General features: G+C 36.3%; 6 protein-coding genes across 8 annotated transcripts; all 6 read right to left on the reverse strand.

The window, feature by feature from the left end:
• Positions 1-290: 290 nt before the first annotated feature.
• Positions 291-3,964, reverse strand: LOC18993050 (rab9 effector protein with kelch motifs). 3 transcript variants are annotated; one of them, XM_006416525.2, is made up of 11 exons: positions 3,680-3,964; positions 3,136-3,285; positions 2,874-3,041; positions 2,499-2,651; positions 2,236-2,388; positions 1,790-1,954; positions 1,559-1,699; positions 1,260-1,449; positions 939-1,176; positions 700-832; positions 291-580 (listed from the first exon to the last, which is right to left on the reverse strand). In XM_006416525.2, exons 1-10 carry the CDS (start codon positions 3,858-3,860, stop codon positions 716-718), a joined length of 1,656 nt encoding a protein of 551 aa, XP_006416588.1. In that variant the 5' UTR covers positions 3,861-3,964; the 3' UTR covers positions 291-580; positions 700-715. The 3 variants fall into 3 exon arrangements, with proteins under 3 accessions (XP_006416588.1, XP_024008445.1, XP_024008446.1); XM_024152677.1 differs by having other exon boundaries at positions 291-590; XM_024152678.1 differs by lacking the exon at positions 3,680-3,964 and adding an exon at positions 3,642-3,673.
• A 578-nt stretch (positions 3,965-4,542) lies between these two features.
• LOC18993051 (RHOMBOID-like protein 12, mitochondrial) lies at positions 4,543-6,996 on the reverse strand. Its single transcript, XM_006416526.2, has 8 exons — positions 6,402-6,996; positions 6,169-6,289; positions 5,854-5,973; positions 5,607-5,720; positions 5,408-5,452; positions 5,097-5,201; positions 4,968-5,009; positions 4,543-4,849 (listed from the first exon to the last, which is right to left on the reverse strand). The coding sequence occupies exons 1-8, from the start codon at positions 6,767-6,769 to the stop codon at positions 4,754-4,756; spliced, it is 1,011 nt and encodes a 336-aa protein (XP_006416589.1). The 5' UTR covers positions 6,770-6,996; the 3' UTR covers positions 4,543-4,753.
• Positions 6,997-7,560: 564 nt separating this feature from the next.
• On the reverse strand, positions 7,561-8,875 carry LOC18993052 (cytosolic sulfotransferase 17). The gene has a single exon (XM_006416527.2). It carries the CDS (start codon positions 8,815-8,817, stop codon positions 7,765-7,767), a length of 1,053 nt encoding a protein of 350 aa, XP_006416590.1. The 5' UTR covers positions 8,818-8,875; the 3' UTR covers positions 7,561-7,764.
• A 442-nt stretch (positions 8,876-9,317) lies between these two features.
• LOC18993053 (probable galacturonosyltransferase 11) lies at positions 9,318-12,509 on the reverse strand. Its single transcript, XM_006416528.2, has 2 exons — positions 12,084-12,509; positions 9,318-11,058 (listed from the first exon to the last, which is right to left on the reverse strand). Exons 1-2 carry the CDS (start codon positions 12,234-12,236, stop codon positions 9,598-9,600), a joined length of 1,614 nt encoding a protein of 537 aa, XP_006416591.1. The 5' UTR covers positions 12,237-12,509; the 3' UTR covers positions 9,318-9,597.
• Positions 12,510-17,407: 4,898 nt separating this feature from the next.
• On the reverse strand, positions 17,408-19,317 carry LOC18993054 (transcription factor MYB51). The gene is made up of 3 exons (XM_006416529.2): positions 19,108-19,317; positions 18,862-18,991; positions 17,408-18,425 (listed from the first exon to the last, which is right to left on the reverse strand). The coding sequence occupies exons 1-3, from the start codon at positions 19,241-19,243 to the stop codon at positions 17,687-17,689; spliced, it is 1,005 nt and encodes a 334-aa protein (XP_006416592.1). The 5' UTR covers positions 19,244-19,317; the 3' UTR covers positions 17,408-17,686.
• Positions 19,318-21,745: 2,428 nt separating this feature from the next.
• LOC18993055 (zinc finger BED domain-containing protein RICESLEEPER 2) lies at positions 21,746-24,930 on the reverse strand. Its single transcript, XM_006416530.2, has 5 exons — positions 24,551-24,930; positions 24,306-24,410; positions 23,951-24,166; positions 22,975-23,849; positions 21,746-22,909 (listed from the first exon to the last, which is right to left on the reverse strand). The coding sequence occupies exons 2-5, from the start codon at positions 24,343-24,345 to the stop codon at positions 21,974-21,976; spliced, it is 2,067 nt and encodes a 688-aa protein (XP_006416593.2). The 5' UTR covers positions 24,346-24,410; positions 24,551-24,930; the 3' UTR covers positions 21,746-21,973.
• Between the last annotated feature and the right edge of the window lie 338 nt (positions 24,931-25,268).

The raw sequence follows: 25,268 nt of genomic DNA on the forward strand, positions 1-25,268 counted from the left end.
AGGGCATTTCTATCTTTGTCTCTTTATCTTTCTTCTTTGTCTCATTCTCTCGGAACAAGTGACATTAATAGCATCTGACTGTTAATCTTCTCGTGCTGATAAAATTGGGTCTATACGAAGTAGTGCAACTCCAGGCTCTTCACGTGAGACTGAAGCTCATTGGCATGAATCTATAGGTAATGTAGACAAACTATTCCCAGGAGACTGAAGTTCCTTGGCATGAAGTAGCGAGTCCATTGTACATGTACCAATGAACCCTTGAAGTTGGCTTCAGTTTTACAACGAATTTCTTTTTAAAAAAATATTTTTTTCTCTCATGGAAAAAGAAGAGGTAGAAAAGACAAAAGTCAGGAACTGTGAGAGAAGAAGCATTACATTGGTTGTAAGTTAAATTAACCCCCCAAAAAAAAGACCTAACTCAGAGTTAGCTTGTTCTCATCCTTCTCATCCACACCAAATCACCACCAAAATCTAACTTAGATTCTAACTTGAACCCTTCCTATCTCCAGGCTATTTTACAGAAAAAGGAATGGTGTTGTAGCTGTCATGGTTCCCCTGTCTATCGCGTTGAATCTCTCATCTGCAAATCACTTGTTCAAGGGAATAGAATTAGACCCAAATGGTTTAGATGCAATGGCTTCACCTGTTGTTGTATAATCTAGTGGTTCAATTACAAGGACTTAAAAGACGTTTGCTCACCTTCATTTTTCTGTAGCTATGACTCTCCAGATCCGGTCTTAGTAGCTCCAACATCAATCGATACCGCATTTCTAGATTCTAAAGACGCTTCATCTGCCTGAGCAACTGAAGATGGAGCTGTATCCACAGTGCCCTGCACAAAGATTTCAGTATTTTACGGTAAAGAAAAAGCATAATCAGGAACGCAAGAGATAGAAATGACTGAACAAAGGTTCTTGAGGATGTGTTATAATAATCACCATGTCGAGCTGGGTTGCATCCTGGTTCCTGACATCAGATGTAACGACAGCAGTTTCTGTTTCATGTGGAACCACCGCCGCTGTAACATCCAGAGGGTTGCTGATGGGACCAATACCAACCTCCATGCCGTTTGATGGAGTACCTTTGGTTTCTGTAGCATCAGCTTGGTCCTTGCTCAAAGTTCTTAATACCTTTGATCTGTTATCCTGATCGCCATTCGACATAGCTGGCCTCTTTCTGCACAACACAAAACTGTTCACATTCAAATGCAACCCAACAGAAAAGAAAACCTGGAAAGAAAAACTAATGTAACCACTCGCCTACTAAAGCTCGGATCAGTCGCCGCCAGAATGGAGCTGTGCTTGGTTGAAAACAAAACACCACGAAGCACTTTTCCATCTATCATTGTTTCAATACTGTAACCAACTGGGAAACTCTCGGTTACCCTGGCTTGAAACATCATCTTCCCTTGATCAAATTGGCCAGTGTTCAAACCGAAACTGCCTCTTCCTACAATAAAAGCAAACATACACAGGCTAGTGATTTCCTGCTACAGAAAAATGCTACCTTTTAATGTTTCAGTCTAATCTATACTAGCACAGAGTTTGTCTAAACACACCTTGATGATCCATATTCATTCTGACAAGAGATTTATCATATAAGGAACTTGCGTTGCTTTGTTCTTGGCATTTTAGCTTCAGTTGCTTCTTTAGAGACATCCTACCTACATTCTGATCAAACCTTGCATCATAGCCAAGTCCTATTAACCAAAAGTAAAAAAAAAAAACGATTAGTAAGGAAATGCCTCGAGATTTGGCAATTAACAAGTTGAAGAGAGGTTTATGGAAACCTGTATTTAAGTAGAACATGTCATCCAGTGCTTCGAGATTTTTATTGCAGCCACCAACAAAGACGAGAAACCCGGCTTTGTGAGGATCTAAACAAGCCCCTGCAGAAGAGAACCTGGCAGATGGCCCTTCTCCCATGGTGAGAACCTTTGACCAAACACACGTATCTGCAGGTAAGAACGACAAAGAAACAAAAAACAAACAATGTGAATACGCTTATCGATAATAGAGATACAGAAACCAATATAACAATGTTACACTTTAGAAAGCCTTTTTTCTTTCTCATGAAAGTTGCTACAATGGCTCAGCCAAAACCCTTTGCCTCAACAACTTTAGTCCGGACAAAAATTTAGGGCAAGTCCTTCCTTTTACAGAGAGAAAGGACCAAAACTAATCTGCCTCACAAGTATTAAACTTCGGTATTGAATGATTGTCTCAGTTTACATACCGACATCAAGCACATATAGATCATCGTAAAGATTCTGAGCATCCGTAAACCCTCCAAACACATATAAGTTCCTCCCAAGTGAAACAGTAACATGACCAGCTCGAGGTGTCAACAATTGGCCTGAAGTATTCAGCTCCTTCCATATGAATGTATCTGGAGGTCAAAATAAAAATAATGAGGAAAAAAAACTTATATTAAACCTCAGATAGATGACATACACTAGTAAATTTAAATACAAATGAACTTAAGAAAAGCTTTTCCACCTGTATCAAGGATATGAACATCGGATAGATAATAGTCATGCCCATCTTCACCACCTATAACAACGATTTTGTTCATCCACGATGAGCAAGTGTGGCTATCTCGAGCAGATGGAGGATTCCCAATCGTATCAACACGTTTCCAAACATAAGTCTCTACACAAGCGTAAAGTCGATTAAATTACTTGCATCCAAGAAAAATTTGCACAAAAAGGTAATTCAATATCTCGAAAATAAGGCAACATAAAAATTATGGTTCGCACTTCCATTTGTTTCAGAGTAAGTTTATCTATCTAACATTTCTTTTCAATGCATACGAGATGATGATATGGAAAAGATTAACATGCCAATTGAAGAAAGCCATGTATAAAACAGTACCTGTATTAAGTACGTAAAGGTCATTATAATAGATTTCGTCATTACTATCAGAAGATTTCCCACAGCCACCAAATACAAAAAGCCTTTTACCAACCAGCGTGGCGCTATGACCTTCTCTTGCCTCAGGTCCCTCTCCCCTAACACTCGGACATCTCCAAGTATGTGAAGCTATAACCACAAATGGAAAAAAAAACACCAACTGCGAATGACTTCTTCAAACATGATGAAGTGAAAGCTTGAAATACACAAAGAAAACGCTTACAAGTATCTAGAATGTACAAATCCTTGAGAGGTTTCATTCCATCAGTACCACCAAACACGAAGAGGTTGTCGCCGACTGTTGTACAGCTGTGACTGTCCCTAGGAGGAGGAGGTGTGCCATTGATTATTGGCTGAGTCCATATCTGCTTTGCTGCAACAAAGATCACCACAGTGAGAGAGCAAGTAAACCACAATAGACCAGCTCAAAATCATATTAATACAAAACATTTCCTCAATAGGGTCAAACAGTAATCATTCAAGTACGATGAGACATAATGGATTAAAGGACAAAGGCTTTCAATATAAATTGTGCATATAGGGAAAAAGGGTTATTTCTCATACCAAAATCAGACGGATAAGAAACTCATGAGAGTGTAATTTCATATCCTAACGCACACATGCAGGATTAATATAAGAAGAAAAAGCTAGATGACAAGGATCGTGACAGATATCAAATTGAAAAAAAAAAATTAAACAAGTCCAAAATAGGAATTAATCTTAACAAACCCGCCATTTTAACAGAGACGATGTCGAGAAAAACTAACCAGCGTCGAAAACATGGACTTGATTGGTTTGGCAATTATCTCTGCCATAGCCACCGAAAACGTAGAGAAAGCTACCTCCTTTAATGGCGTTACAAGTGTGCCCCCACCTCTTTCCGGGCCCGGAATATGACTCACCGAGACCCACTTGTTGCTGTTGCTGTCGGACCTTTTCCCACCTCATTTTCCGGGCGAGAAAATTTCTTCCGTTGGGTGAAAAAAGTGCGGGAAAGTGGAAGCTTTTTTTTTTGAGGAGGAGGAAGAAAACCCGAAATCCAAATAGCTCTTATGCCGATTACAGATGACAAAGGTGCTCCTTTTTTGCTTAGGTTTTTTTTGCTATTGGAAACAAATAAGTTAAAGAAAACAAAAAATTTCAGGGGAAGAGAAAACAAAAACTTTTGATTGCTGATTTAGTGACAAAGCGCAACCTTCTTTGCTTTTCGTATTACGTGGCATAATTTTATGACGTGTCGATCAACTACTGGTAGATTATAGACTCCTAAAATAGTGAATTGGGCCCCGAGGCTCAAGGAAATACGTTACAAGGATCTCCATAACTTTTTTTCAAAAAAAAAATTATGTGATTGGAATCATGTTTGAAAGAAACCTAAATCATCTACATTAGATCTTAAGGATAATGTTTACTTTTTCTTTTTTTCTTAAATACTGAATCTCGTATGTAAATAGATCATATTTACATATATAGATGAATAAAGTTAAGAAACTTAAAAAAAGTTTGTGTTTGTGGCTGTGTCATATTGATTTTATGCTCTTATTGGTAGTATGATCAGAAAACAATCCATACTTAATCCATATTTGGTTAAAGTTTTTCAATAACTTATGTTTCAATGATGCAATCTTGACGGCACAAAAAAAACTACATTAACAAACTAAGATTGTTCTTTCAAGGTGGATCAGACTAAAGACAGACCAAATTTGTTTGGAATTTGGATAAATAGAAACAGGAAAATCTAATAATCTTGAGCCACAATATGGTCTCAAAGTTGCTAAGTCATTTGAAGAGACGTTTCTTCTCTAAGATGACCAGAACCAAGCAAGGTCAGGTCGAAAGGTTTAGAAACGGAAGCGACCTCTCCTAATCCGAGCCCAAGCAATGGCTGCAACTGCAGCTCCTCCCAAATGAGCCGAGCCTGAGATGTTACTGTTCCCCTGCAATGTCCAAATTTTTTGTTGGTTGCTTCGGAATCATCATCAAATTATTCCCATTCCCAACAAGTTTTGAACTTTTGCTATGTCTTAATAGATTCTCAGACAAATAAAACATTACCTCTGTTATCCTTAAAATGTCTTTGCCTATCAGGAAGACTCCCTTAAAAATAAAGAAGAGTGATTTTTAGTTGACTTGGGAAGAGAGGCTTTAAGCTGACATGTTTGAGGCAGAGAGTTAAGAACTTACAAGCAGCATTGCAGGAACTGGAATGATAAATTCAAAGTATAGAGTAGCTGTTGGGTGAAGAAAGATATCGAGCAGCATGATGGCATTCACGGCACCACTAGCACCCTTTTATACAAAAAATGAGTTCTTCAAATCATTCTGACTTACATCCAACAGGTACGGAACATTGGATCTTTAGCTATGTCAAATTCATGTTGAAAGTAGAATCGACAAGGATGTCTAGAGTCAACTTAGGATCAAAAGTCTCGAGGTCTGATAATCAAACCAAATATTCAATTTCACTCCATGCACCAGTAAATTCAAACACATACCAGTCCCGGAGTTCTCGATGGATCCCTCCCGAAAGCTCCTTGGCCCTGTCAACCGCATATGATTAGTCGCCCAATAAAAAAAAGGTAAAGCCACTCACACAAGATATAAGGTAAGTACAAAACTTTTTTCTTTGAGGACCTAGCATGATATGAGATATAAGGAAACAATTAAAACTTTTCTATGCTGGTTGGTATATACCTTGGGTGACGACGCAGCCAGAAAAGCATGGTGAATCAAGTAGAAAACAGAGCCACCAAGCGCTCCAGCAAGGTACAGCTTCAAAAGGAATTGAGGGCCAAAGTTTCTTGCGATCTAAATAAGAGGTAATCAATTGAAGAACACAATTTACTATCTTTATCAAAACATTTCAAAACAAAACTAGCAGTGAGAGGCTCAACAGTACTCCACTCAACAAATACAAAGCATAAGAGAAAAGAACTGTTACACTGGTTCCAAAGAAGTAGAGTCCGATCATGTTTGAGATTATATGTCCAACATCAATATGACTGAATGCTGAAGTTATCAGGGTGTGTACACGTCCACTCGTGAAATTGTCCAGCGATATCTGCCCAAAGATCGATCGATACAACATTCAGATGACAAAGAAGTCATTGATTCGCGAATGATAAAGGGCCCTTACCAATCATGATATCACAAGTTCATATAAAGACATCTAGCTCCCATTTCTTCATATCAGGTATCAAAACAAGCATGTACTGGAACGAAATTGTATCTAAAGTTGAAAGCTTTGAGGTCTTACCATGAAATTATTCATCATGAATCGTTCGTCGAAAACTCGCCACATCGTAAACACAGCAGCATTAGCTATTACTAATCCAAGAACAACGTCGCTAGCTGATAGTCCTTGAAGCCAATGGTTCCTGTCAAAGGTAAAACACACAAAATGAAACGAAAAATGGAATTTTTATTTTTTCAAGCGACAATCTTTATTATGTTGTAAGAAATTTCGTGATGATTCATGAGGGACAGTACCATCCACGCCTTTGAAACCCAGAGAACCTCTCGAATTGGAAACCCCTTTTGGGAAATTGAGAACCGACGAACCACACTCTGGATTCCACGAGATTTCCCAATTTCGCGGCTTTGTTCCCTAAAGCGCTCGTGAAAAACCCACGGATTTTCTCCGATCGCCATAGCAGAGAAGGGTCAAAGCGGCTCGCGGGAGGAGAAGACGGGCTCGGAGGAAGATAGTGGGTCCGAAAATGGCGGTTCTGGTTCGGTCTGTAGAGCGAAGTGAAGGAGTGATGATTCGGGTGAGAATGAGCTGCTGGGTTCGCAAGCAATTTGGTGATACGCGAATATGAGTCGACGACGACTCTACGAGAGAAAATCGAATTCATTTTTTTAACTTCTGAATAGTAGCAAATTTGCTCAAATAAAAAAAGGCGACACCTTTCGCGCAAGGAGAACAAAAAAAAGATCAAACTTTTTGATGGAAGTGATGCACCGAAAATCGGTAATTGGCGCTCAAGTGCAGGATATGGACTACTGGGTATTGTTCAATGGATTCGATTTTGCTTTTACACAGAGAGAGGGGAATCAATGTGCAGAGAATGCAACTTTGATGTTTTCGTGTAAAAGCTTTCTTAATGTTTTGGAAAGATGATGCTGCACCTTCTAGTTTTATCGTTTTTACTATTGTCTTTTCAAAGTGCAGAATAGAATAGGACAAAATTCGAAATTAGTACTTTTGGAAAGAGAAACTATTTTACCGCAAGCATTCCGAGAACAAAAGTAGTAACTAGGGACCCTATTTCTAATTTTAAAAACATACCATACCATGCTGACTTGAACAAAACAATGGATGTACATTGAACAAAATTGATGGTATTTGCTTCACATGAGTCCACAATGTTATCTTTTGTATAAATGGTTTAATGTTATTTTCAACTAAACAACAATCCATCTCTCTGTAAAACAACAAAGCATGCATAGCGATTGTTCTTGTCCAAACCATTATCAAATCATCATTAGATTTTACTTATAACAATCTCGCCAGATTGTTCTTGTCCAAACCATTCTCAATAAGTAAGTGTTTACACAATTAGTACTGATATGTTTCTTCCCTTTTGCTCTTGGTGCGAAAACAGACTTTGCTCTGTTTTTTCTTATCGGTTTCTGCACAAGAACCTTTGCATCTCTGAAAGAAAAGTTCATTAATTTATGACCAATAAGAAAAATCGATACATATAATGATAAACACACTCAGAAACAACAGTAACGCTTCAATACAGATTCATTCAATGAAGCAACTTATGCCACAAACCAGCATAATTAGGATCAGAAGAATCAGACAGTCATCGCTTGGAAAAGAAACTCAAAAAAAAGGGATCATTCATGGTGCTGAAGAAAGAAAACCAGTTCCTTTAAACTTCTCCTCCATCAAACCATCAATGCGAGCCACCATCTCCGGAGTCAAATAATTCTGCCAATCCCCAACTTTCCCTTTCCTGAAATAAGCACTGTTGGCATAAACAGCAGGACGATCTTCTCTATCCTTGTCCCCTTTGTTAGCTTCAAGATTCTTCAGATTCTCAAAGCTACAAAGCTTCACAACTTTCTCAACAACCCTTTTTTCCTCTTCCTCCTCCGTGAATCCATACCCCATAAACTCAGCCAACCTCTTCACGTACGGCAATGGATCAGCTCTCATCGTCTCGTACTTGAGAAACAGAATCTGATCTGGGTTTGCTTCGTGAGCCTTCCAGTACCCTAAAACATGATCAAGGTAAGGACCGTACGCAGACAAACCTTGACAATACTTATCAAAAGCTTCCTCGAGGCTGATGAGAGCTCCTTGTTGTGATCTCTCCTTGTGAGCAAAAGTCCACATCGACACAAACGTGTCTTTAGGGTCTCTCCAGATGTAAACCATCTTGCAACCTGATTTCACGATCGATTCGGGCAAGAGATCGTAAGGGATATGAGTGGAGAAGAGCGTGTTTCCTGCGTCGTTAAGGACATCAACGCCTGGGAAAAAGGGGAAATCGATTTCGATGTAAGGCACGAACTCGTGCGGGTTGCGTTTGAGAAGAGGGTTTGTGGAATCGTCGAACCTAGAGCGATTCGCGATTGCAAAGGTTAGAGCTTTGAGCCAAGTCGTGCCGGTTTTCGGGTAGCTGCAGACGAAGAAGTCATTGGGTCGAGCTTTGAAGAATGACTGGGCGTGGAGTAAACCTTCGAGGAGAGGTTGTAGCCACCAGTGACCACCGTACTCGACGAACGGGTCTTTTGGTCGCCAGCCATTTTCGTGAGGAAGCGTGGCGATGATTTCTTGGTAATGTTTCTGCTTCTTCTCGAATTCTGATGGCGATGGCGATGATGCTGTTTCGGTTGAGTCGTGATTCGGCTTTGATGCCACGACGTCGTTTAAGGGTTTGGATTCCATTATATAGAGAGGGAGGTTCGTTATTCTATTATTTTGATAATGTAAATCAAGTGATTGATTACTCGTTCGTTATGTTCCTATGATATATAGTTTGTTGTGAGGAATTTATAAGTAGGTTGGTGGTGACTGGTGAGGAGGATATTATTTTACCAACAACGTGTTATATGTGATTCACAGTTGCTGGTTTGGTGACTATGTGGTTGTGTTTCTGAAATTATATATATTTTTTATAAAAAACCTCGTGTATATTAAAGATATATTCCTAAGTTTTCTTCGTTGCAAGTAATAGCATGGCATGTTGTTGCATATAAACTTTTAACTAGAATTTGATCATTGGTTTGTAGTGATGCATTTTCTACCAAAGTACTAGTTTCTCTCTTTTGTTCTGATCAATGGAATAGAAAGATGAAATTGCTATAAAACTGTTGATTATTTGGAAAAAATACATACTCATTAGCAACAGAGAATTCTACAGCGTAAGCAAAAAAGTTTATCCATCCTTGAAAACTAAAAATAAAGATAACAATAAAAACTTGCCAAAAAATAAGTATCCCTGTAAACTATTCAATCATAAATACATTACGGACCCTCTAATGTGTGATTATAAATTTCTCTTCAGACCATAAAAAGATAACAACAGTCTTCAGAGAAAACCTGAACCTGAAACTTTCTGAGATCTACAATATTCCAAAACAAAACAAAACAAAAAATCTTCAAAGTGTATATGAAATCAAGAATCTTCTGATATGGATTAGTCTCAACTCTCAACGTCTACTGCCTTTAAGCTGTGACACAATCTAGTAAATAAGGATGGCTCGAGTTCAAAAATCTTAACCAGAAAGGTTTATACCTAGCAATGGCCAGCTTTAGCCAAGGCTTCATGTTGCCATTATAGTGTATCACAGCCGCTGTTTCGATCAGACGATTATCGATGTTCACATCGTAACCTAAACCCAAGACATGCCATCTTCTGTCTAGCGGCTCAGTGAGACCATAGAGAGCCAATAGACCTGGAGGGAGTGTCCCCAGTTTCCAAAGCGTTCGTTCTACGTTCTGTTCTTGCCAGTAATGGTAGCGAGCTGTTACATTGGCTTTCCTCCAAGCGATCAGATCGAAAACGTTCATACCAAAAGCCCATCCACATGCCTGTGGGTCGAACTTTGAACTGATGAGTGGGTTGGAGAAATTTAGATACTTGTAATATCGGTGAAAGGCTTCAAGACATGTTTCCACAGCTCCATTGACGTTTCCATGCAGATCCAAGGAGAAGAGTGGAGTCAGATCTTTCTGGATAACAACATCGTCGTCTAGGAACACGATCTTTTCTAGCTGCGGATAGATCTCAGGGATGTAGAATCTGAGATGGTTCAGTAATGACAAGTACTTTGGGTTCCGCACTTTTGGCTCGGAATTCGTTTCTTGGCTTGTCTGATCCCCAAAATAGTAAGCTCTTGAATCTGCATCCAGCAGTTGTTTAACAACAGGAGAATATGAAGCATTCAACCAAGAAAATTCTTCTATGCTCCTGATCTCTATAGCTGAGCCCTTGAAGTCATTACTTAGAAACCAAGCCTGCATAGCTCTGTAGCTCACTCGATTCGTCACTATGTGGAACACAAGCTGTTTCGGGTGATCAGCATTAGAGACAGTTGAATTAACAACAACGGAGGCGGCAATCACGTTATCCGTGAAGATACAGAAGTGGTAGAGGTTATTGTCAACAAGTCTAGGTGAGTTTCTATTCTCATCTGCCAGTTCATGGCGTGATGGCTCAGTTAACCAGTCAGATGTGAGCTTGATCATCAAACAGTGGAGGCTCTTTGGTAGTGCCTCCGCAACCGATTGCCCAAATATTGTGGTTTGAACAGTAGCTGCGTTTGCTCGCTCTTCAAGGGCTTGGATGTGAGATTTCATGGTCATCATTGTGGTGGCTATGTCATAATGTGCATCTTGTGCCTTGTAGATAAGAGCTGATAGACCACTAATAATGGGTTTTGCCTCATCTAATGAAATAGGTTGACCTCTCATTGCTGCTTTTGAGAGCAAAAGCTGACAACTTCTGATCTTAGAACTCAATTCCCAAGCTAAATGAAGATTATTGTGCTCTTTGGCTATAAAAACATAAGCCTTGGCGAGCGTCATTTGCTCTGCTAACTGCCTAGAGAACGAGGAAGCACTTGTTACCTCTTCCGTGAAGTTTAAGCGGGGAGGAGATACGTTCTCGATTCTTGTGTCTCTCTCCTATTAAAGACAAGAAGATCAGAGTAAGTTCTCCAAAGACACAAACATATAAATAAAAAACCACTATTCATATGATGAAGAACAGAGTGTCCATATTCCCCTTTCATATACTCTATGAAAGAAAAGTTTATGTTCTCAACTTCTGGCTAGATTAAGAAATCTCAACAAAATTCTCGTACTTAGATTGTCTCCCCTGTAGCATTTCCAATATGTTTCTATGTTTTAAAAACTTGGAAATAATCAACTATGAACACTCATCCAGCTACAATAATTTAGTAAATGAAGTTAACATGAACATCACCAATTTCCCATCTGGAACGCTAAGCTATGGCATAAAAGCGCATTCAACATTTTCATCTCTCAAATATTCGCCAATCGACTCCCGGCTTTTTCTTGTATATAAATTGACCATAAACAGTAAACCTAAAGGTATTAATATTAACAAAGAAATTTCAGACATGCAAGAGATTATCTACAAATCAGACATGAGAAATGCGTTGTTTATGAGCTTTTGCACTCGCACCTAAGAGCATATAAAACCCAAAACCAACAAACAATGTCAGTAGGAAACTACAACAGCCACCATATTCTCAGGCAAGTAATTCACGAAACATCCAAGTAGATCTTCAAAACAAAAAATGGCACCTTTAAGTAACACCAATAACCAAATATGAAATTTTTTCAGTAGAGTTTGAAAACATAGCTCCACATCCAACAGTCTTGCCTAAACTAACATTTGGTTATGGGTTCATTGGGAGACTTGAACTCAGCAACTTCACTTATTCTATAGTTTAGAGTCCGGTCGAATAAGGATTCTAAGCATAATGAAAGTAGGTTACAATTCCAGTGGATTCACCAATCAATAAGATCCACTTTTTTTCAGGAAGGATGATCATTAGAGCAAAAGATAAATCTCAGCAAGCAATCAATCCATTGCTTTCAAGAGAAAGGAAAAAAACAAAAAAAAAGCATCGAGATCGAATACAAGACCCCAGGGATAAGGATAAAACGAGAGGAAGACATACAACTATTAGCTGAGGTGGATCTTGTTGATGATGATGATGCTGAACCATGAAGAGAACCAATCCAGCGACAGAGAAAGAACCAAGGAGAAGCCATATCCAACTCGACAACCTCCTTCTAGCTAGCCGCCGGTGATCCGCCGGCCGCCGCCTCATCTTTCGCTACTCCACACGCCGAATCAATCCCTCCACGGTTTTTCTCTTCCTCACAGATTCTGAATCGATTTTACACAACCCAGATTCGGGCAGAAGACAAGGAATTCGAAATTCTGCCGACAGAGATCCAAAGTATAGAATCTAATAGAGAGTGAGGAAGTGAATTTGCTCGTTTGTGATTGTGATCTGACTTTCGCTTCCTTTGCGCGTTTCTTTGAGTGCATCGAATGATTTCTTCACTGTCCTCTTTTTCTTTTCTTTTTTTGCTTCACTGTCCAAAAAATGTTATTTTTCCAGATCTAATTTTATTGGCTATTAAATGACCGTAGATAAAAAATAAATTGTTTTTTCGTTTGGCTAACATTTTTCTTAAATTTTAGAAAGTTTACAAATGAGACCGTAAGTAGATAAAATGTCTATCAACACCCCATCGCTTGGTCGCTGGATTTAGATTTAGATTTGTGTTTGTTCACAAACAAAAATATAGCATCATAGCATAGCTAAATTCATAAATCATAGTTCACATTTCTTAAATATCATGTCACAAATGAAAAATTAAAAATTATTATGCTGTAAAAGAAGACATTGTTCTTTCTTTTCAGACCAAGAAAAAATTTTACTGTCAATTCTATAAATTCTCGAACAATTCTATAAAGTCTCTAACAATTAGTATGTCTTTGCCAACTCTGTCTTCGCTTCTAAACGGGTCGTTTATGGATGGAAACAAATGGGCCAGTGGTCCCATTTCGGTGTTTTCTTTTCGCATTCGAGCTTTGGGCTTTTCTTCCCAAATAAGGAAGGAATCAAATGACCTAAGTGGTTAAAAGAATGGACTGTTAACTGACAAGTGACCACATTATACGAAATTTGTTAAGAGTAACACAACTCACATCAATCAACTCCAAAAATAGGTTACCAAAACAAAAGCTAGTGTCGTCGTCGTTGTGACACTATTTGGATAATGCATTTTTAACGTCATTTTCACTTTACCTTACAATTTGTATATTCTGAACATTACATAAAACATCGCCATTTTATAAAATACATGCTCAATAAAATTGCATAAGCAGGTTACACGATGCTTCTCCTTAGCAAGCTTCTTTACTAGCTACCAAATATACAAATCTATTATTTATCTTTTCATGCAAAAGAATCCCACAAAATTCTGATTTTTGTCTTTCCCATATTCGGGTCTCTAAAATGTTCAATGCATTATTCCATCATTAATTTGTTCACAAGGAAATATGTTACAGCATACGAAACTCTTCACTCTTGTTTTTCAAAATCTCCAAAGTCGCGACCAGTTCTTTAACTTGGTGGTGATATGAAGTTACTGTCTTCTTATATGCTTCGAATTTCCGTACGAACTGAATGATTTACTTGCAGTCCGGTCCACATGCAAGAAGACGCCCATTATTTTTGTTAGCTCTCCTGCTCGGTTTCCTTTATGCTTTTAAAGTGCTCTGTAGCAATTGATCAAGAATTAACACGCCCATTATGAATTTGTGGTTTCGGAGGAATAGGTCCAGGAAAGGCCAAATAAAATGTTTTTTTTACATGAAACCGCATCTTTCTGATCTGATCGTGCTTTGGCATCTTTTTCTAATTGACTTTTTAAAAGTATATACGTCAATAATCATTTAACTAATATGGAATCATATTTTTGTATTGATTTTTCAAAAGATCCAAACTATCAATGATTCATATCAGTTTTTGTAAACTAACATCAAACAAATTGACATCTGCTGTAATTGATGTTAAATCAGTAATCACACATTTCAAGGCATGTACTAATAAGTAGTTTAGATTAGTGAGTTGTTGTCAAAAGAAAAGATAAGCTTTTTAAATTAAAAAATTGCTACATGTTAATTTTATAGTAGTGGATAGTATTAATTTCTTTGTAGTGGATCGAGCCATCGAGCTTTAAATCTATAATTATCACCTGAAATGTTATACTTTAAATGGACAATTAATTTATGTGTAACACTTGGAAAAAAAAGGTCGGAGGAGATAGAAACACTTTTTTTTACGGGTCGAAAAATAGAAACAACTTTTTTTTTCGTCGAAAAATAGAAATACTTTGTTTTGACGAAGCCATTGGATGGTGGCTGCATCTTTTCATCAAATCGCATTTTCCTTTAAATACCTACTAAATTAAATAACAGTACCGATTGATTCAGAAAAGAGTTATCACATTTTAACTTATAAATATCATGTGCTCTCTTTTATCGTCGAATAAGCATTGATTATGGGAAATTCGAAGCAATTATTATAATGTACATAATATCATATCTGTTATGTGTTCTAAGAATCAGCCAATCAGGTTTAGCCAATCAGGTTGTAGATAAAATATTCGAACTTTAAATGTCACAGTTTTGGTAAAATTAATCGGTGAAAAATAAACATTTAGAGATAATATCATTCGGATTTATATTTATATAATAAGGTCTTAAGCAAAAAATATATGTATCTTTTGAATGCACTAATTTTAGATGCTAGGCACTATTTGACCATCTTATTAACATTTACTTCTTCTATTTAAAAATAATTAATATTTAAGATTATATGTATAACTTTGCAATTTCATTTTGAAATTAGTGACATTGTTTATCGTAAAAAAAAAAATCATGTTTCAAATTCAAGTATTTCATATGAATTAAAAGCTATTCATTATTTTATCTTAACATAATTCAACCAATAACCAAAAAAACTTTATTTTCTATAATACAAATGATAAAACATTATAACATCAGAAAAAAGTAATGATTTTTTTTGGTCGAGATATTTATGGTTTTAAAAAATTATATTTGTTAGTTTTCTAAATTTTCAATTATCAATGTTAATAAAAATGGTCAACATATGTGTATTGACCTTTCGTTCAATAAATGTTACATTTAAAAAATATATATATAATTGAAATATAATAGACGTCAAGTTAGTGACTGAGTCCGAGTTGGACAGGAAAAACGCCAAAACGTCACGACTCACGAGCATATCTGGAGAGCATATTTCTATTTTCGAGCATATTTTGTTTAATTATTATCTTTCGCCTATATACTTTGAAGTTTGAACAGAAAAATAGTGTCAAGTTAAAGGCAGCCAACCTTGAAAGTTTATGATTTGGAAAAATAATAATAAAGTTCACTATTTTATCATAATTTGTTTGGTGAAGAGTCAGACGCAAGAATGTGTCACTGCAATAGAGTGCCAACGGCCATTACCGGCAATGACCTGTGACGACCCACCACATGCTCTTGCACTACTAAAATAAGATGGATTGATTCTGGACAATTGTTAACTATATTGCAATTGTTAAATATTATTCCGAGTTAGCCAATTGAGGTCAATTTAATTTTATAATATATTCTAAACAAATTTTAAAGGAGTTATTAAGCTAAATTTTTACTATTTTACCTATTCTTTTTTAAAAAATATACAAGTTTATATAATATTTTTAGAAATGTATAGGGGTCAAATGACCCCTTCTTCATTAACTATCTCCGCCACACCATACTAACCTTTTAAATCGAGTAACAGATAAAAGCTGAAAATTAGAAAAATAAATTAGATGGCCCGGTTGTTTACGTAGTGTACATGATTGTAAAGTACAACCACGTGAACAAATTTAAAGATCATTTTGTAAAATCATAGGCTAAAACTAATTTCGATAATATTTAATGGTAGATAATGATATTACTCTACATTTTATATCATTTTTCTGCAGAAACATTACTATGAAATCTTGGATGAGAAATTATTTTGTTTTCGTTAAAATCATACTTTTCAATATCACTTGACAAAAACAATGTAAGTTTTGACTTTTGATGTACTATTAACAACAGTTGAGCCTATGATTTTAAGTGTGATATTATCACCCGTTGATTTCATATGCCAAAAAAACGATTGATCAGATATCTGAAATTAAACTTCCAAGATCTTTAAATTAAAAGGTAATATTATAAATTTTCATGTATATATTTTTTTTTTCGGGGACAAATTCTCATTTGCTAAGTACCATTCTTGTAATTTCCACTTAGGCCTAGTGGAAAAGTGGGTGTAGGTTTTTATATCAGTTTTTTGGGCAGGTTGATCATCATTAGTAAGTTAGTATATAACTATATATTGTTTCCAATATAAATTAACAGTCCTAATTATTTCGTAGATATTTATCCAAAACATTTTCCAAAAAAACACACTAACATTTTTGTCTACAAATTTATACAAATAATTATTTAATGTTTTAGGAAGTTTTTTTTTCTTAAATAATTGATGTTTTTATTTTTCAATACAAAATTTAATAAATTTTTATTGTTTTTAACCTTTTATATTCTGCAGATTATCTTTTTATTTGCTGAATTATATTTAAATGAGTTATACATAATATTTTTAGTGTAGAAAAAATAAAAATTAAATGAATTTTTAATCTGTATGTAAAAATCTTAAACATCAAATAATTATGAACAGAAAGAGTAATATATTTCTAAAAAAAAAAATTATGGATATTTCAATCAGAATTTGTTATCATTAATTATTGTAATATTTGTATACATATATATCCTGAATATACTATTTTAATGTTTTTTTTATAGTATCACTTTTATAGAGAGAAAACACTATCTTGGAAAGCAAATCATCATTCAACTTTTTTAAAAATAATATTATTGAAACAAATCTCAGCTTTTACTTTTGTTTCTGCATGGTGCTTTCAAAAGGGTCTAATGATAATGCATTTCTTCTTATCTTTACTCCTTGGAACGTTCAAAGAATGGTCACTTGCTTTATGTCGGTCTCATATCTCATTAGAGTGACATTATTTAAGCTATCTTGGGGGAAGACATAAAAAGGATTGACGCTCAGATTAGAGAATGATTGCAGATATTGATTGAATGAAGGTCCGATCGGGCATATCTAAAGTGAGAAATAAAAATAGAGAATATCACTGTATTTATACATGATTATCAATCTTTTTTTATATATAAAAAATGCTTATCACATGCTCGATGCATTAGTCTTAAGACTCTTAGCCCATGAGCTACCTATCAATGCAAAAGTGTAACACAACCCGTAAGAAATAAAATAATAGTAGTTGTGTAAAAATAACGTAAATCTTCATTTTTGGATAGTCACAACTTATAATGTTTTACTGATACTTGTTTTGCATGTTCGCAAGTTATGAATACTAATGCAATACACTCGTCAAACTTATTATTACATCACCATTAATTTATCCATTTCAAACGAAACACACTTGAGACCTTGAGGGCAAACGTACAAGATAATAAAAGAAACAAGACAACGACACGCATATATGACAATCCAAGCGACATGCATGGTTCATTATCATCGTTATTATTCTATATTGTTATCATCATCATCATCATGGTAACAATCCATCGATATGGTATATATATAAATTATCTTAAAAAGATCATTGCATCGGATCGATTCGCTCATGCAAAATAGTGATCAATCTCTTGAAAAATGTCTTGATATTCATAGACCGGCGTCACCTCGTCGACGACGTCATTTTCATCCTCTTCAAGAAACCTCGTAAGTTCTTTCATGAACTCTGTGTTCTCAATACTAGACTCTTCCAACATCATGAAATCTTCATCACTCAGAAATCTTGAGAATCCCATATTATCCTTATTATCACAGTACATTAATAAAGGATCGTTAACGGATGAATCAGAGAACGTGGACGAAGACGACGTAACGTTACCGTTGTCGTGAACGGGCATCTGGCAGAGAAGATTCGAGGTTGGTGTGAAGGAAGAGCTCGTTGACTTATCTGATTCAGAGTCAACGGTGACACTTGTAGTACTAGTAGTAGTAGTAGTAAGTGGGCCACCACTTCCGATAATCCCAGACAGAACACTATGATTGATTATCTTTCCGAACCTATTAGCTACTCTGTTCAAGAACCTAGCCGATGATACTCCCGACTTCTTGTTGTTATTATTCACCTTCTCATCATCAAGATCATCATCACTGGTTATTGTCTGAATAACCTTTTGTTTCTGTGGAAACCCCGGGGGATTTTCTGATTTGCCTCTGCCGGAGATCAAGCTATTCTGTGTAACCGGATCCACCCCTTTCCTGATCAAACGTTTTTTTATATGAGTGTTCCAGTAGTTCTTGATTTCGTTATCTGTTCTTCCGGGTAATCCACGAGCTATAGCAGACCATCTGATTAAACAGGATAAGACTACACCATTAGGCATTGGTCATGACTCATGATCACATAATAATATACAACTCACGAAATTTCAAAGTCACAATATTTTTTGTTTATTTTTTTCTGAATAGTTAAAATTTGTTCTTTTTTTTTTTTATTTGTAAACAACACAAAACTTTTCATTCCTTTTGGCAAACCTTATTTGTAAATTCGAAACGTAAAAGCCTACTTTTTAAAATTACAGACGCAAACGGACAAACACAGCCATGTGGTGAAAAAAAAAAAAAAATCTACTCGGCTCATTTACAATTTCAAAAAATGTTTGATAAAAACGCTAAAATGGTGTGACAAAAAGAAATACTTTTATTTTGTAGTTAAAACACAGCCTTTCAAAACATGGAAAAAAGAACAATGGGAGAATATATACAGAGAAAGAGGGAGACTAACTTGTTGCCGTGAAGGGCGTGAAGAGAAATGATAGAACGTTCTTCATCTTCAGTGAACTCTCCTCTTTTGATGTCAGGTCTTAGATAATTGGCCCATCTCAGTCTGCAGCTTTTGCCACATCTCTTGAGTCCTATACCATTTCAAGAATCATTTTTAAAATAAATATTATGAGCAAAAACGACCAAGAAAGGCCAAACATTGAATATTCAAAAAAGACGGAATGCATATAATAATAAAAATAATTACCAGCCTTTTCTGGGAGAGTTCGCCATCCACCTTCACCGTGGCGGTTAAGGTAACAGATAAGCTTTTGATCTTCCTCGGGAGTCCAAGCTCCTTTCTTTAACCCTAATTCAGCTTTGCAACATGGTGTTCGCACCATTCTTGATTCTTGACTTGTGGAATCTTGTATATTGATTCTTGATTCTTCAAAGAATCTCAGCTTTCTTGATCGAATTCAAGGGGTTGTTCTCATGTGAAACAGAGAACAAAGAGAAACAAAAAAATGAAAACCTGAGAACAGAGTGTGAAACGTGGCTTATGATCATAGAGATTGAGCACATGATCTTTTGATTAAAGAATTCAGACATCGGTAGATCTTTCGGATAGACATCTTGCTTTTTTGCGATACTCGAGATCGTTTTAACATTGAATGAACAAGAGCACAAGGAGAGAGAGATAGAGATCTTTGCTTGCTCTGTTTTCTTACCACAAGAGGGAGAGGGAGAGAGAGAATTTAAAGAGAGAATCTTTATCTTTTTTTCTAAGAGATGTTTGTTTCACTTGCAAAGTGAGAAACTTTGAGGAAGAGGAGGCACCGTATTTATTTATGCGTGCTTGTGGGTTGTGGCAGTACGTGTGGCTGCCGCCAATGACGTCTTTTGTAGGTGATTGACAAATGGCCCATTTTGATTGGTTATGCAAGAACTTTGTCAGTGGAATTTTGGGATAGACGTCTCCATCTTTCACAAAATAATTATATTTTCCTCAAATTGTCAGCAAATAATAATATCATATTTCTCCATGCATAAGACCGCCATTTCTATTTCTTAGAATGGATTAAGACCGCCATTTCTGATTCATATATTTCCTCCTTATTTTCTAAAAAATATGTTTTCTAAGTTTTTTGTTTTACAAAAATTATGTTTCAGTTTTCTTATATATAAACTCAGTGTTTAATTTTTTAAATTATCCATACCAATTATACTAAAAAAATTAGTCAATGGATCGACATTAGATGATTAAAAAAAGACATTAGATTTGTTACATAAATATACAATTCAAATGTGTGAAAATCTCAAAATATATAATTTAAATAAACAGGACAAAGAAATTTTATATAAGAGTAGTGAATTTAAGTAAGCCAAAAATAATATGAATGTAACATAGTAATCCTGGTAAATAGCTAGTTACCCAATTATTTTTATAAACGAAATATGCAGTACAAAACTGCATATAATTAGGGGTATAATTATTATGTTTTTCCATGCAAAAATCTAAGTTTATTCAAGAATTATAATACGGCGCCGAAAGATTTGGAACACCAACTGAATTATAGTCCCGTTGAATTTTCTCTTAGATATTTGGAGATATTTGTTTTGACTAAACGGATCAGACATGATGAAAAAGAAAATTCATCGAATTGGCTGACAAAAGTAAACATTATATTTTTCATACATTACTGAGAAAAATATTTTTAATTCGAATTATTTTATTACAGATGATGATGATTTTGTTAAAGTTTGATACGGCGATGAATTATTTTCACAATATAGAAACATAATATATTATTTTATAGATGGTTTCTACGAGCGACAATCTATCAGCATTACAGAAATCTATAACAAACAATTCTATCTATCAATTATACTGCGCAGATGATTTTTTATAATTTTTTTTCTTTTAAAATGTTTATAGTGACTTTGATTTATAAATTTAGAGTTTTTTTCCGGGAAATAAAACCTAGATTTAATTGAAAAACTTATTAATTTTTTACTATAGCAAAGGGAGTTTTTTTTACCAATAAAACAAGAGTAAAACAAATTCTTAAAGATAAACATGGAACATATATCAAATTAGTGAAAAACATAAAAAGATTTCTACGGGATGGCAACAAATAAAAATTGAAAACCACAAAAGGAACGTGTCGTTGTCAGAATGTATTCAACTGTAAAAGTTGGAGTGCGAGACTTTTCTAAGTACGACTGAAATGTTAATAATAATTTTGTTTTGGTTAAATTCAAAATATTTTTAAAATTCACTGGACGACAAAGTTTACAAGAAATAGCGACGAAACATAGAATTGAAAATTCGAGGAAGGTGGGTAATTATACAAAAGTAGTCGTACTTGAATTAGATAAATTAAACAGCAACTTGGTCACTCAAACACTGGACTTGGACATATCGAAATCGATCATGCCAAGAAATAAAAAATATGAGGAACGAATAAAGAGATAATGTGGTCTTGATTTCGTACAATAAATTTCCACTCTTTTATCTAGACATAACCCATTAGTTACTAATTAGTCAACAATCAACATAGTGTTTATTTTCCAGCGAATTCAGATTGAACGAATACTTTTATCCATTAGCCTTTGTGAAAGAGTTGATCTAGTGCTATCACACACAAAACAAGAGAAAAATGTTGATCTAGTGTTACCAATCTGTTGAGCTGATATGATTGACTATAGTCCGGTCTCTGACTTGTTTCTATTTGGATTAACCAGTTTATGAAATACGAAATCAAAACCATTCAAAATTCAATGTTGGGCTTTTCGAAAAATTATACAGTAGTTTTTTTTAAAAAATAACCCAAATACTAAGTTTAAATTCGACCAGTTTAAAGTTGTTTACGGCATAAATTGGTTCAACCGAAATGAACCCCATTACATTCTTCATGTTTTCTTCTTTTCTTTAACATGGTAATCAAATGAGGAATACAGTTAAAACAGTTACAAGATTGGCTTAAACTGAACCAACTCTTAACAATGATGAATCATCTAACAACTGATACAGAGATAACATAATAACATGCACAATTCAATGCTAAGAGAAGACTACAAAATCACAACTAATCTCTGTAGTACAAACACTAAAAATAATCTCACTTATGCTATGCTGATTCTTGTCTAGACTTGCCTGCAGAGTTATCAGAGGCCACGGTGGCAGCTAATTCCATTAACCGCTCATAGTCGATCTCAGTGGACTTGAACTTCAGTTTCATACCAGCTTCAATCCATGATCTGATACAAAGAACAGATTGTGTGCTATCATGTGGCATGCAATACTTTTGCTTACCCATCTCTTCACCTTTACTGCAAAATATCTCCTCGGGTGCAGCAGAAGTCGCCTGAACCGCCAGGAAATCCCGGGCCATGTTGGAAAGTCGCGTGTATCTTCCGCTGTTTGCCTTCCACCAATCCAACACATCGGTCTGCATCGGGACTATAGACTCTGATAAGTATTGAGTCAGTTCATCAACAACACTGTTACTCATACTTCCCCTTCTTTTCCTTCTAGCAATTTCCTCTGCAAATGAGATATTTCCTCCTCCTCCTCCTTCGTCAATGTCTTGAGGACGGTACCCGTTGGTCAGGGAAGATGTGAAATGAGGAGAAGAATAGTTACGAATGAAATGTGCTCTTGCTTCATCTATATAGCTCTCGAGGTTTATCGTCTCTGGAATGTACTCTGTTTTGATGCGTGGGTCAAGAATGGCTGTAATGTAAGTGAACACGTTGCACACTTGTGTGTTGTAGCTTCTTGCCTTCTGGGACATGTTTTCAGCACAAGTTCTTAGCCAGTCTGGGTTGTGGCACGATTTTTGGCAAGTCGTAATCATCTCGGATATGTTATCCATGAAGAGCAGAGCTAGACCGACCGTGAGATCCTTGTTCGTGCACATATCATTAGTCGTTTTGTGAAACGAGTCTAAATCCAAGTAATTGTGGACAATGGTCACTGCGTTCTTCTCTGCAGAACTCAACATCACCCTGTTCTCTATAGCATCCTCGTTTTTCCTAATCACCGAGTCCAAGGACTTACAAGCCTGCACCAATATATAGAGATCTCAAAGCGTTGGTGACTTGAGGGTTTAAGTTATCGAAAGCTCACCTTGCACAAGATGTTGACCATCTGGTAATTGCCACTCCAACGAGATGAAGCATCGATGGGAAGTTTCCAGCTGCCTTCTTGATAAGCTGTTGTCATCTGAATGAAATCATCTGATAGCTCCATCGACGCGTTTAACTCTTGTGTGAATTCTCTGATCTTTGAGATTATAGGCTTTATAGTTGCGAAGCCCTCATCGATGATATCATTCAGAGTTTGAGCAGCACATGGAATGTAGCAGAAAGGCAAGACCTTTTGACCATCAAAATACTCCTTCAGGCTATGACAAGCGTGTATAGCGTTTTCGCTGTTGTCATGTGTACAACACAGTACCTTATCTTCAATGGCATATATCTTAAGGACTTTCAAAAGTGAGTTATAGATCTCAGAACCCCCAGAGGGATAAGGAATCCGGCATATGTCGAGTAGCAATCTATGAGAGGACCAATTTTCGTCTATCCACTGGCCCGTTACGCTCATATAGAAAATGTTTTCATATGAATGCCAGAAACTTAGGGTGATTGAGACTTTGGATTGGATATGCCCCAGGGATGTCTTTACATCTCCCCGCATGCTTCTGAACACCTCATGGAGTACGGCTTTATATTTTTCAGCCGGCCATAGCTGCACGGCCGGGTTGAGAAACTTGAAGGAGTTTCCCAACCATCTTTCGTCTACAGTGGTGGGAGGAAGTGATGACAAAGCGAGCCACTTGAGAACTAACCAGTTAAGATGATCATAATCGAGTTGCGGTGCTTTCGACTGGGATTGTGACGGTTTTACAACAACTGGTGGTGTCTGTGGTACGGAGCTTGTGACAACATCTGCTGCCTTATCATAGCCTGGATGTCTGTTATTCAGATGCCTTCCAAGATTACCTTGAAAGAGGAAAACATAACATAAACAACAAATTTTGAAGGTAGAATGAAACACTCATACAATAAAAAAAGTATGGACTTGAGAGGAGATATAACAATACCAGTGGCTGTTGCTATGGAATAGCTTTGTCCGCAGAATTTGCATTTGCGAGTTTTGCTGTCTGGTGCAGTCTCAAAATACTTAAGATACACTGATGTCATTGTCTTCTTACGCTTAGGGGGAACAGTGTTTGGTTTCTCAGAAGAGCCTAATCCGATGTCAATGGGATCAGAGTGTGGAACAAGTGTGATATCCATCATGGCTTTTGGTTCCATTTCTACATCAAAAGAAGCAGCCACAAAGAAATGATCAATAAGTGGTTGTAGTCTCGCAACCGAAAACCAACACGCACTGAACATCATAATCAGATAATCAAGTTTCATACTTTGTCGGAAATTATAGGCTCAATGCATTACCTTTGTAGGTTTTGAAAGCGTTGTTTACATTCCACTCCATCTGATTCCAAGCTTCTTTGTCCCTTTGAAGTTTCAGTCTTAGATTCAACTATAAGTCGAAGAAACCTAGGAAATTTTCAGAACAAGCAAAAGGGTATTTGATGCAATTCAATAATTGTTACAAACATTGCAAAGGAGGAACAATCGAATCAAACAAGAGCTTTGTACTAGATGTGAGCAGAGGTGGCGAGAAAGGAGAGACGTACCCAAAACGATCCGTAGAGAGAGAAAAACCGTTGCAAGAGAAGTGAATATTTTGATTTTGGAGGGAAAGGAGAGACAGAAGCCACAGAGAGGGAGGATCGGCGCTGGATCTCTGAGCCGATCTAAGGGATAGAGAGAGAGAAGCGGGTATGAGCTTCGGGAGACCCACGAGTCGAAAGTCCGCCGATATGAGAGATCCGTTACGGCGAGGGATCCGGTCGATATCGTCGGCGAATTTGACGGAGGAGAGGAGCTAGGGCAAAAAGGCTGGCTCTCTCTCTCTCTCTCTCTCTAGCTCGGCTGGTTCAGGGAAGAGTCAAGTTGAGAGTCAGGCTCAGCTAAAATGACTCCAGCGAATGGCTCGGTCTGGTTTTCTTTCGGCTTTCTTCGGTTTCATTTTTAATTAATAAAATATCAGTTTACCACCAAAACTCGTCATATATTCGACTAATAAAATGAGGATAGCGTTTGACAAAAAGAAAAAGACAAGCTTAATCTCGATTTCAGACATACATTAAATGCAAAAGTTCGAGTTAAAAGTTAAAACACAATCAAGCCATAATTAATTATACCAAACCAAAATGGTAGATGTCGGAACTAAAATCAAAACGGAAAACCCAAATATACTCGGTTAGTAAAAATAAAAAATATTGAATTAAATCAAATGATGCTTCCCGACGTTCCCGTGCCACACATTAAAAGTAAGTAAAATAAAATAAA

The sequence above is a fragment of the Eutrema salsugineum genome, unplaced genomic scaffold (assembly GCF_000478725.1).
Source record: "Eutrema salsugineum unplaced genomic scaffold, Eutsalg1_0 scaffold_5, whole genome shotgun sequence".
Lineage (NCBI taxonomy): Eukaryota > Viridiplantae > Streptophyta > Magnoliopsida > Brassicales > Brassicaceae > Eutrema > Eutrema salsugineum.

Coding starts and splice junctions, on each gene's coding strand:
- LOC18993050 (XM_006416525.2), bottom strand. CDS start 3,860: ATGAGGTGGGAAAAGGTCCGACAGCAACAGCAACAAGTGGGTCTCGGT. Junction 3,042..3,135: donor TTTGTACATTCTAGATACTT/GTAAGCGTTTTC, acceptor TTGTGGTTATAG/CTTCACATACTTGGAGATGT. Junction 2,389..2,498: donor TGTTCATATCCTTGATACAG/GTGGAAAAGCTT, acceptor TTTGACCTCCAG/ATACATTCATATGGAAGGAG.
- LOC18993051 (XM_006416526.2), bottom strand. CDS start 6,769: ATGAATTCGATTTTCTCTCGTAGAGTCGTCGTCGACTCATATTCGCGT. Junction 5,010..5,096: donor CAGTTCCTGCAATGCTGCTT/GTAAGTTCTTAA, acceptor TTTATTTTTAAG/GGAGTCTTCCTGATAGGCAA. Junction 4,850..4,967: donor ACATTTTAAGGATAACAGAG/GTAATGTTTTAT, acceptor TGGACATTGCAG/GGGAACAGTAACATCTCAGG.
- LOC18993052 (XM_006416527.2), bottom strand. CDS start 8,817: ATGGAATCCAAACCCTTAAACGACGTCGTGGCATCAAAGCCGAATCAC.
- LOC18993053 (XM_006416528.2), bottom strand. CDS start 12,236: ATGAGGCGGCGGCCGGCGGATCACCGGCGGCTAGCTAGAAGGAGGTTG. Junction 11,059..12,083: donor ATCCACCTCAGCTAATAGTT/GTATGTCTTCCT, acceptor TGTCTTTAATAG/GAGAGAGACACAAGAATCGA.
- LOC18993054 (XM_006416529.2), bottom strand. CDS start 19,243: ATGGTGCGAACACCATGTTGCAAAGCTGAATTAGGGTTAAAGAAAGGA. Junction 18,992..19,107: donor AACTCTCCCAGAAAAGGCTG/GTAATTATTTTT, acceptor GAAATGGTATAG/GACTCAAGAGATGTGGCAAA. Junction 18,426..18,861: donor CACGCCCTTCACGGCAACAA/GTTAGTCTCCCT, acceptor CTGTTTAATCAG/ATGGTCTGCTATAGCTCGTG.
- LOC18993055 (XM_006416530.2), bottom strand. CDS start 24,345: ATGGAGTGGAATGTAAACAACGCTTTCAAAACCTACAAAG. Junction 23,850..23,950: donor TTCCATAGCAACAGCCACTG/GTATTGTTATAT, acceptor TCCTCTTTCAAG/GTAATCTTGGAAGGCATCTG. Junction 22,910..22,974: donor TGGTCAACATCTTGTGCAAG/GTGAGCTTTCGA, acceptor ATATTGGTGCAG/GCTTGTAAGTCCTTGGACTC.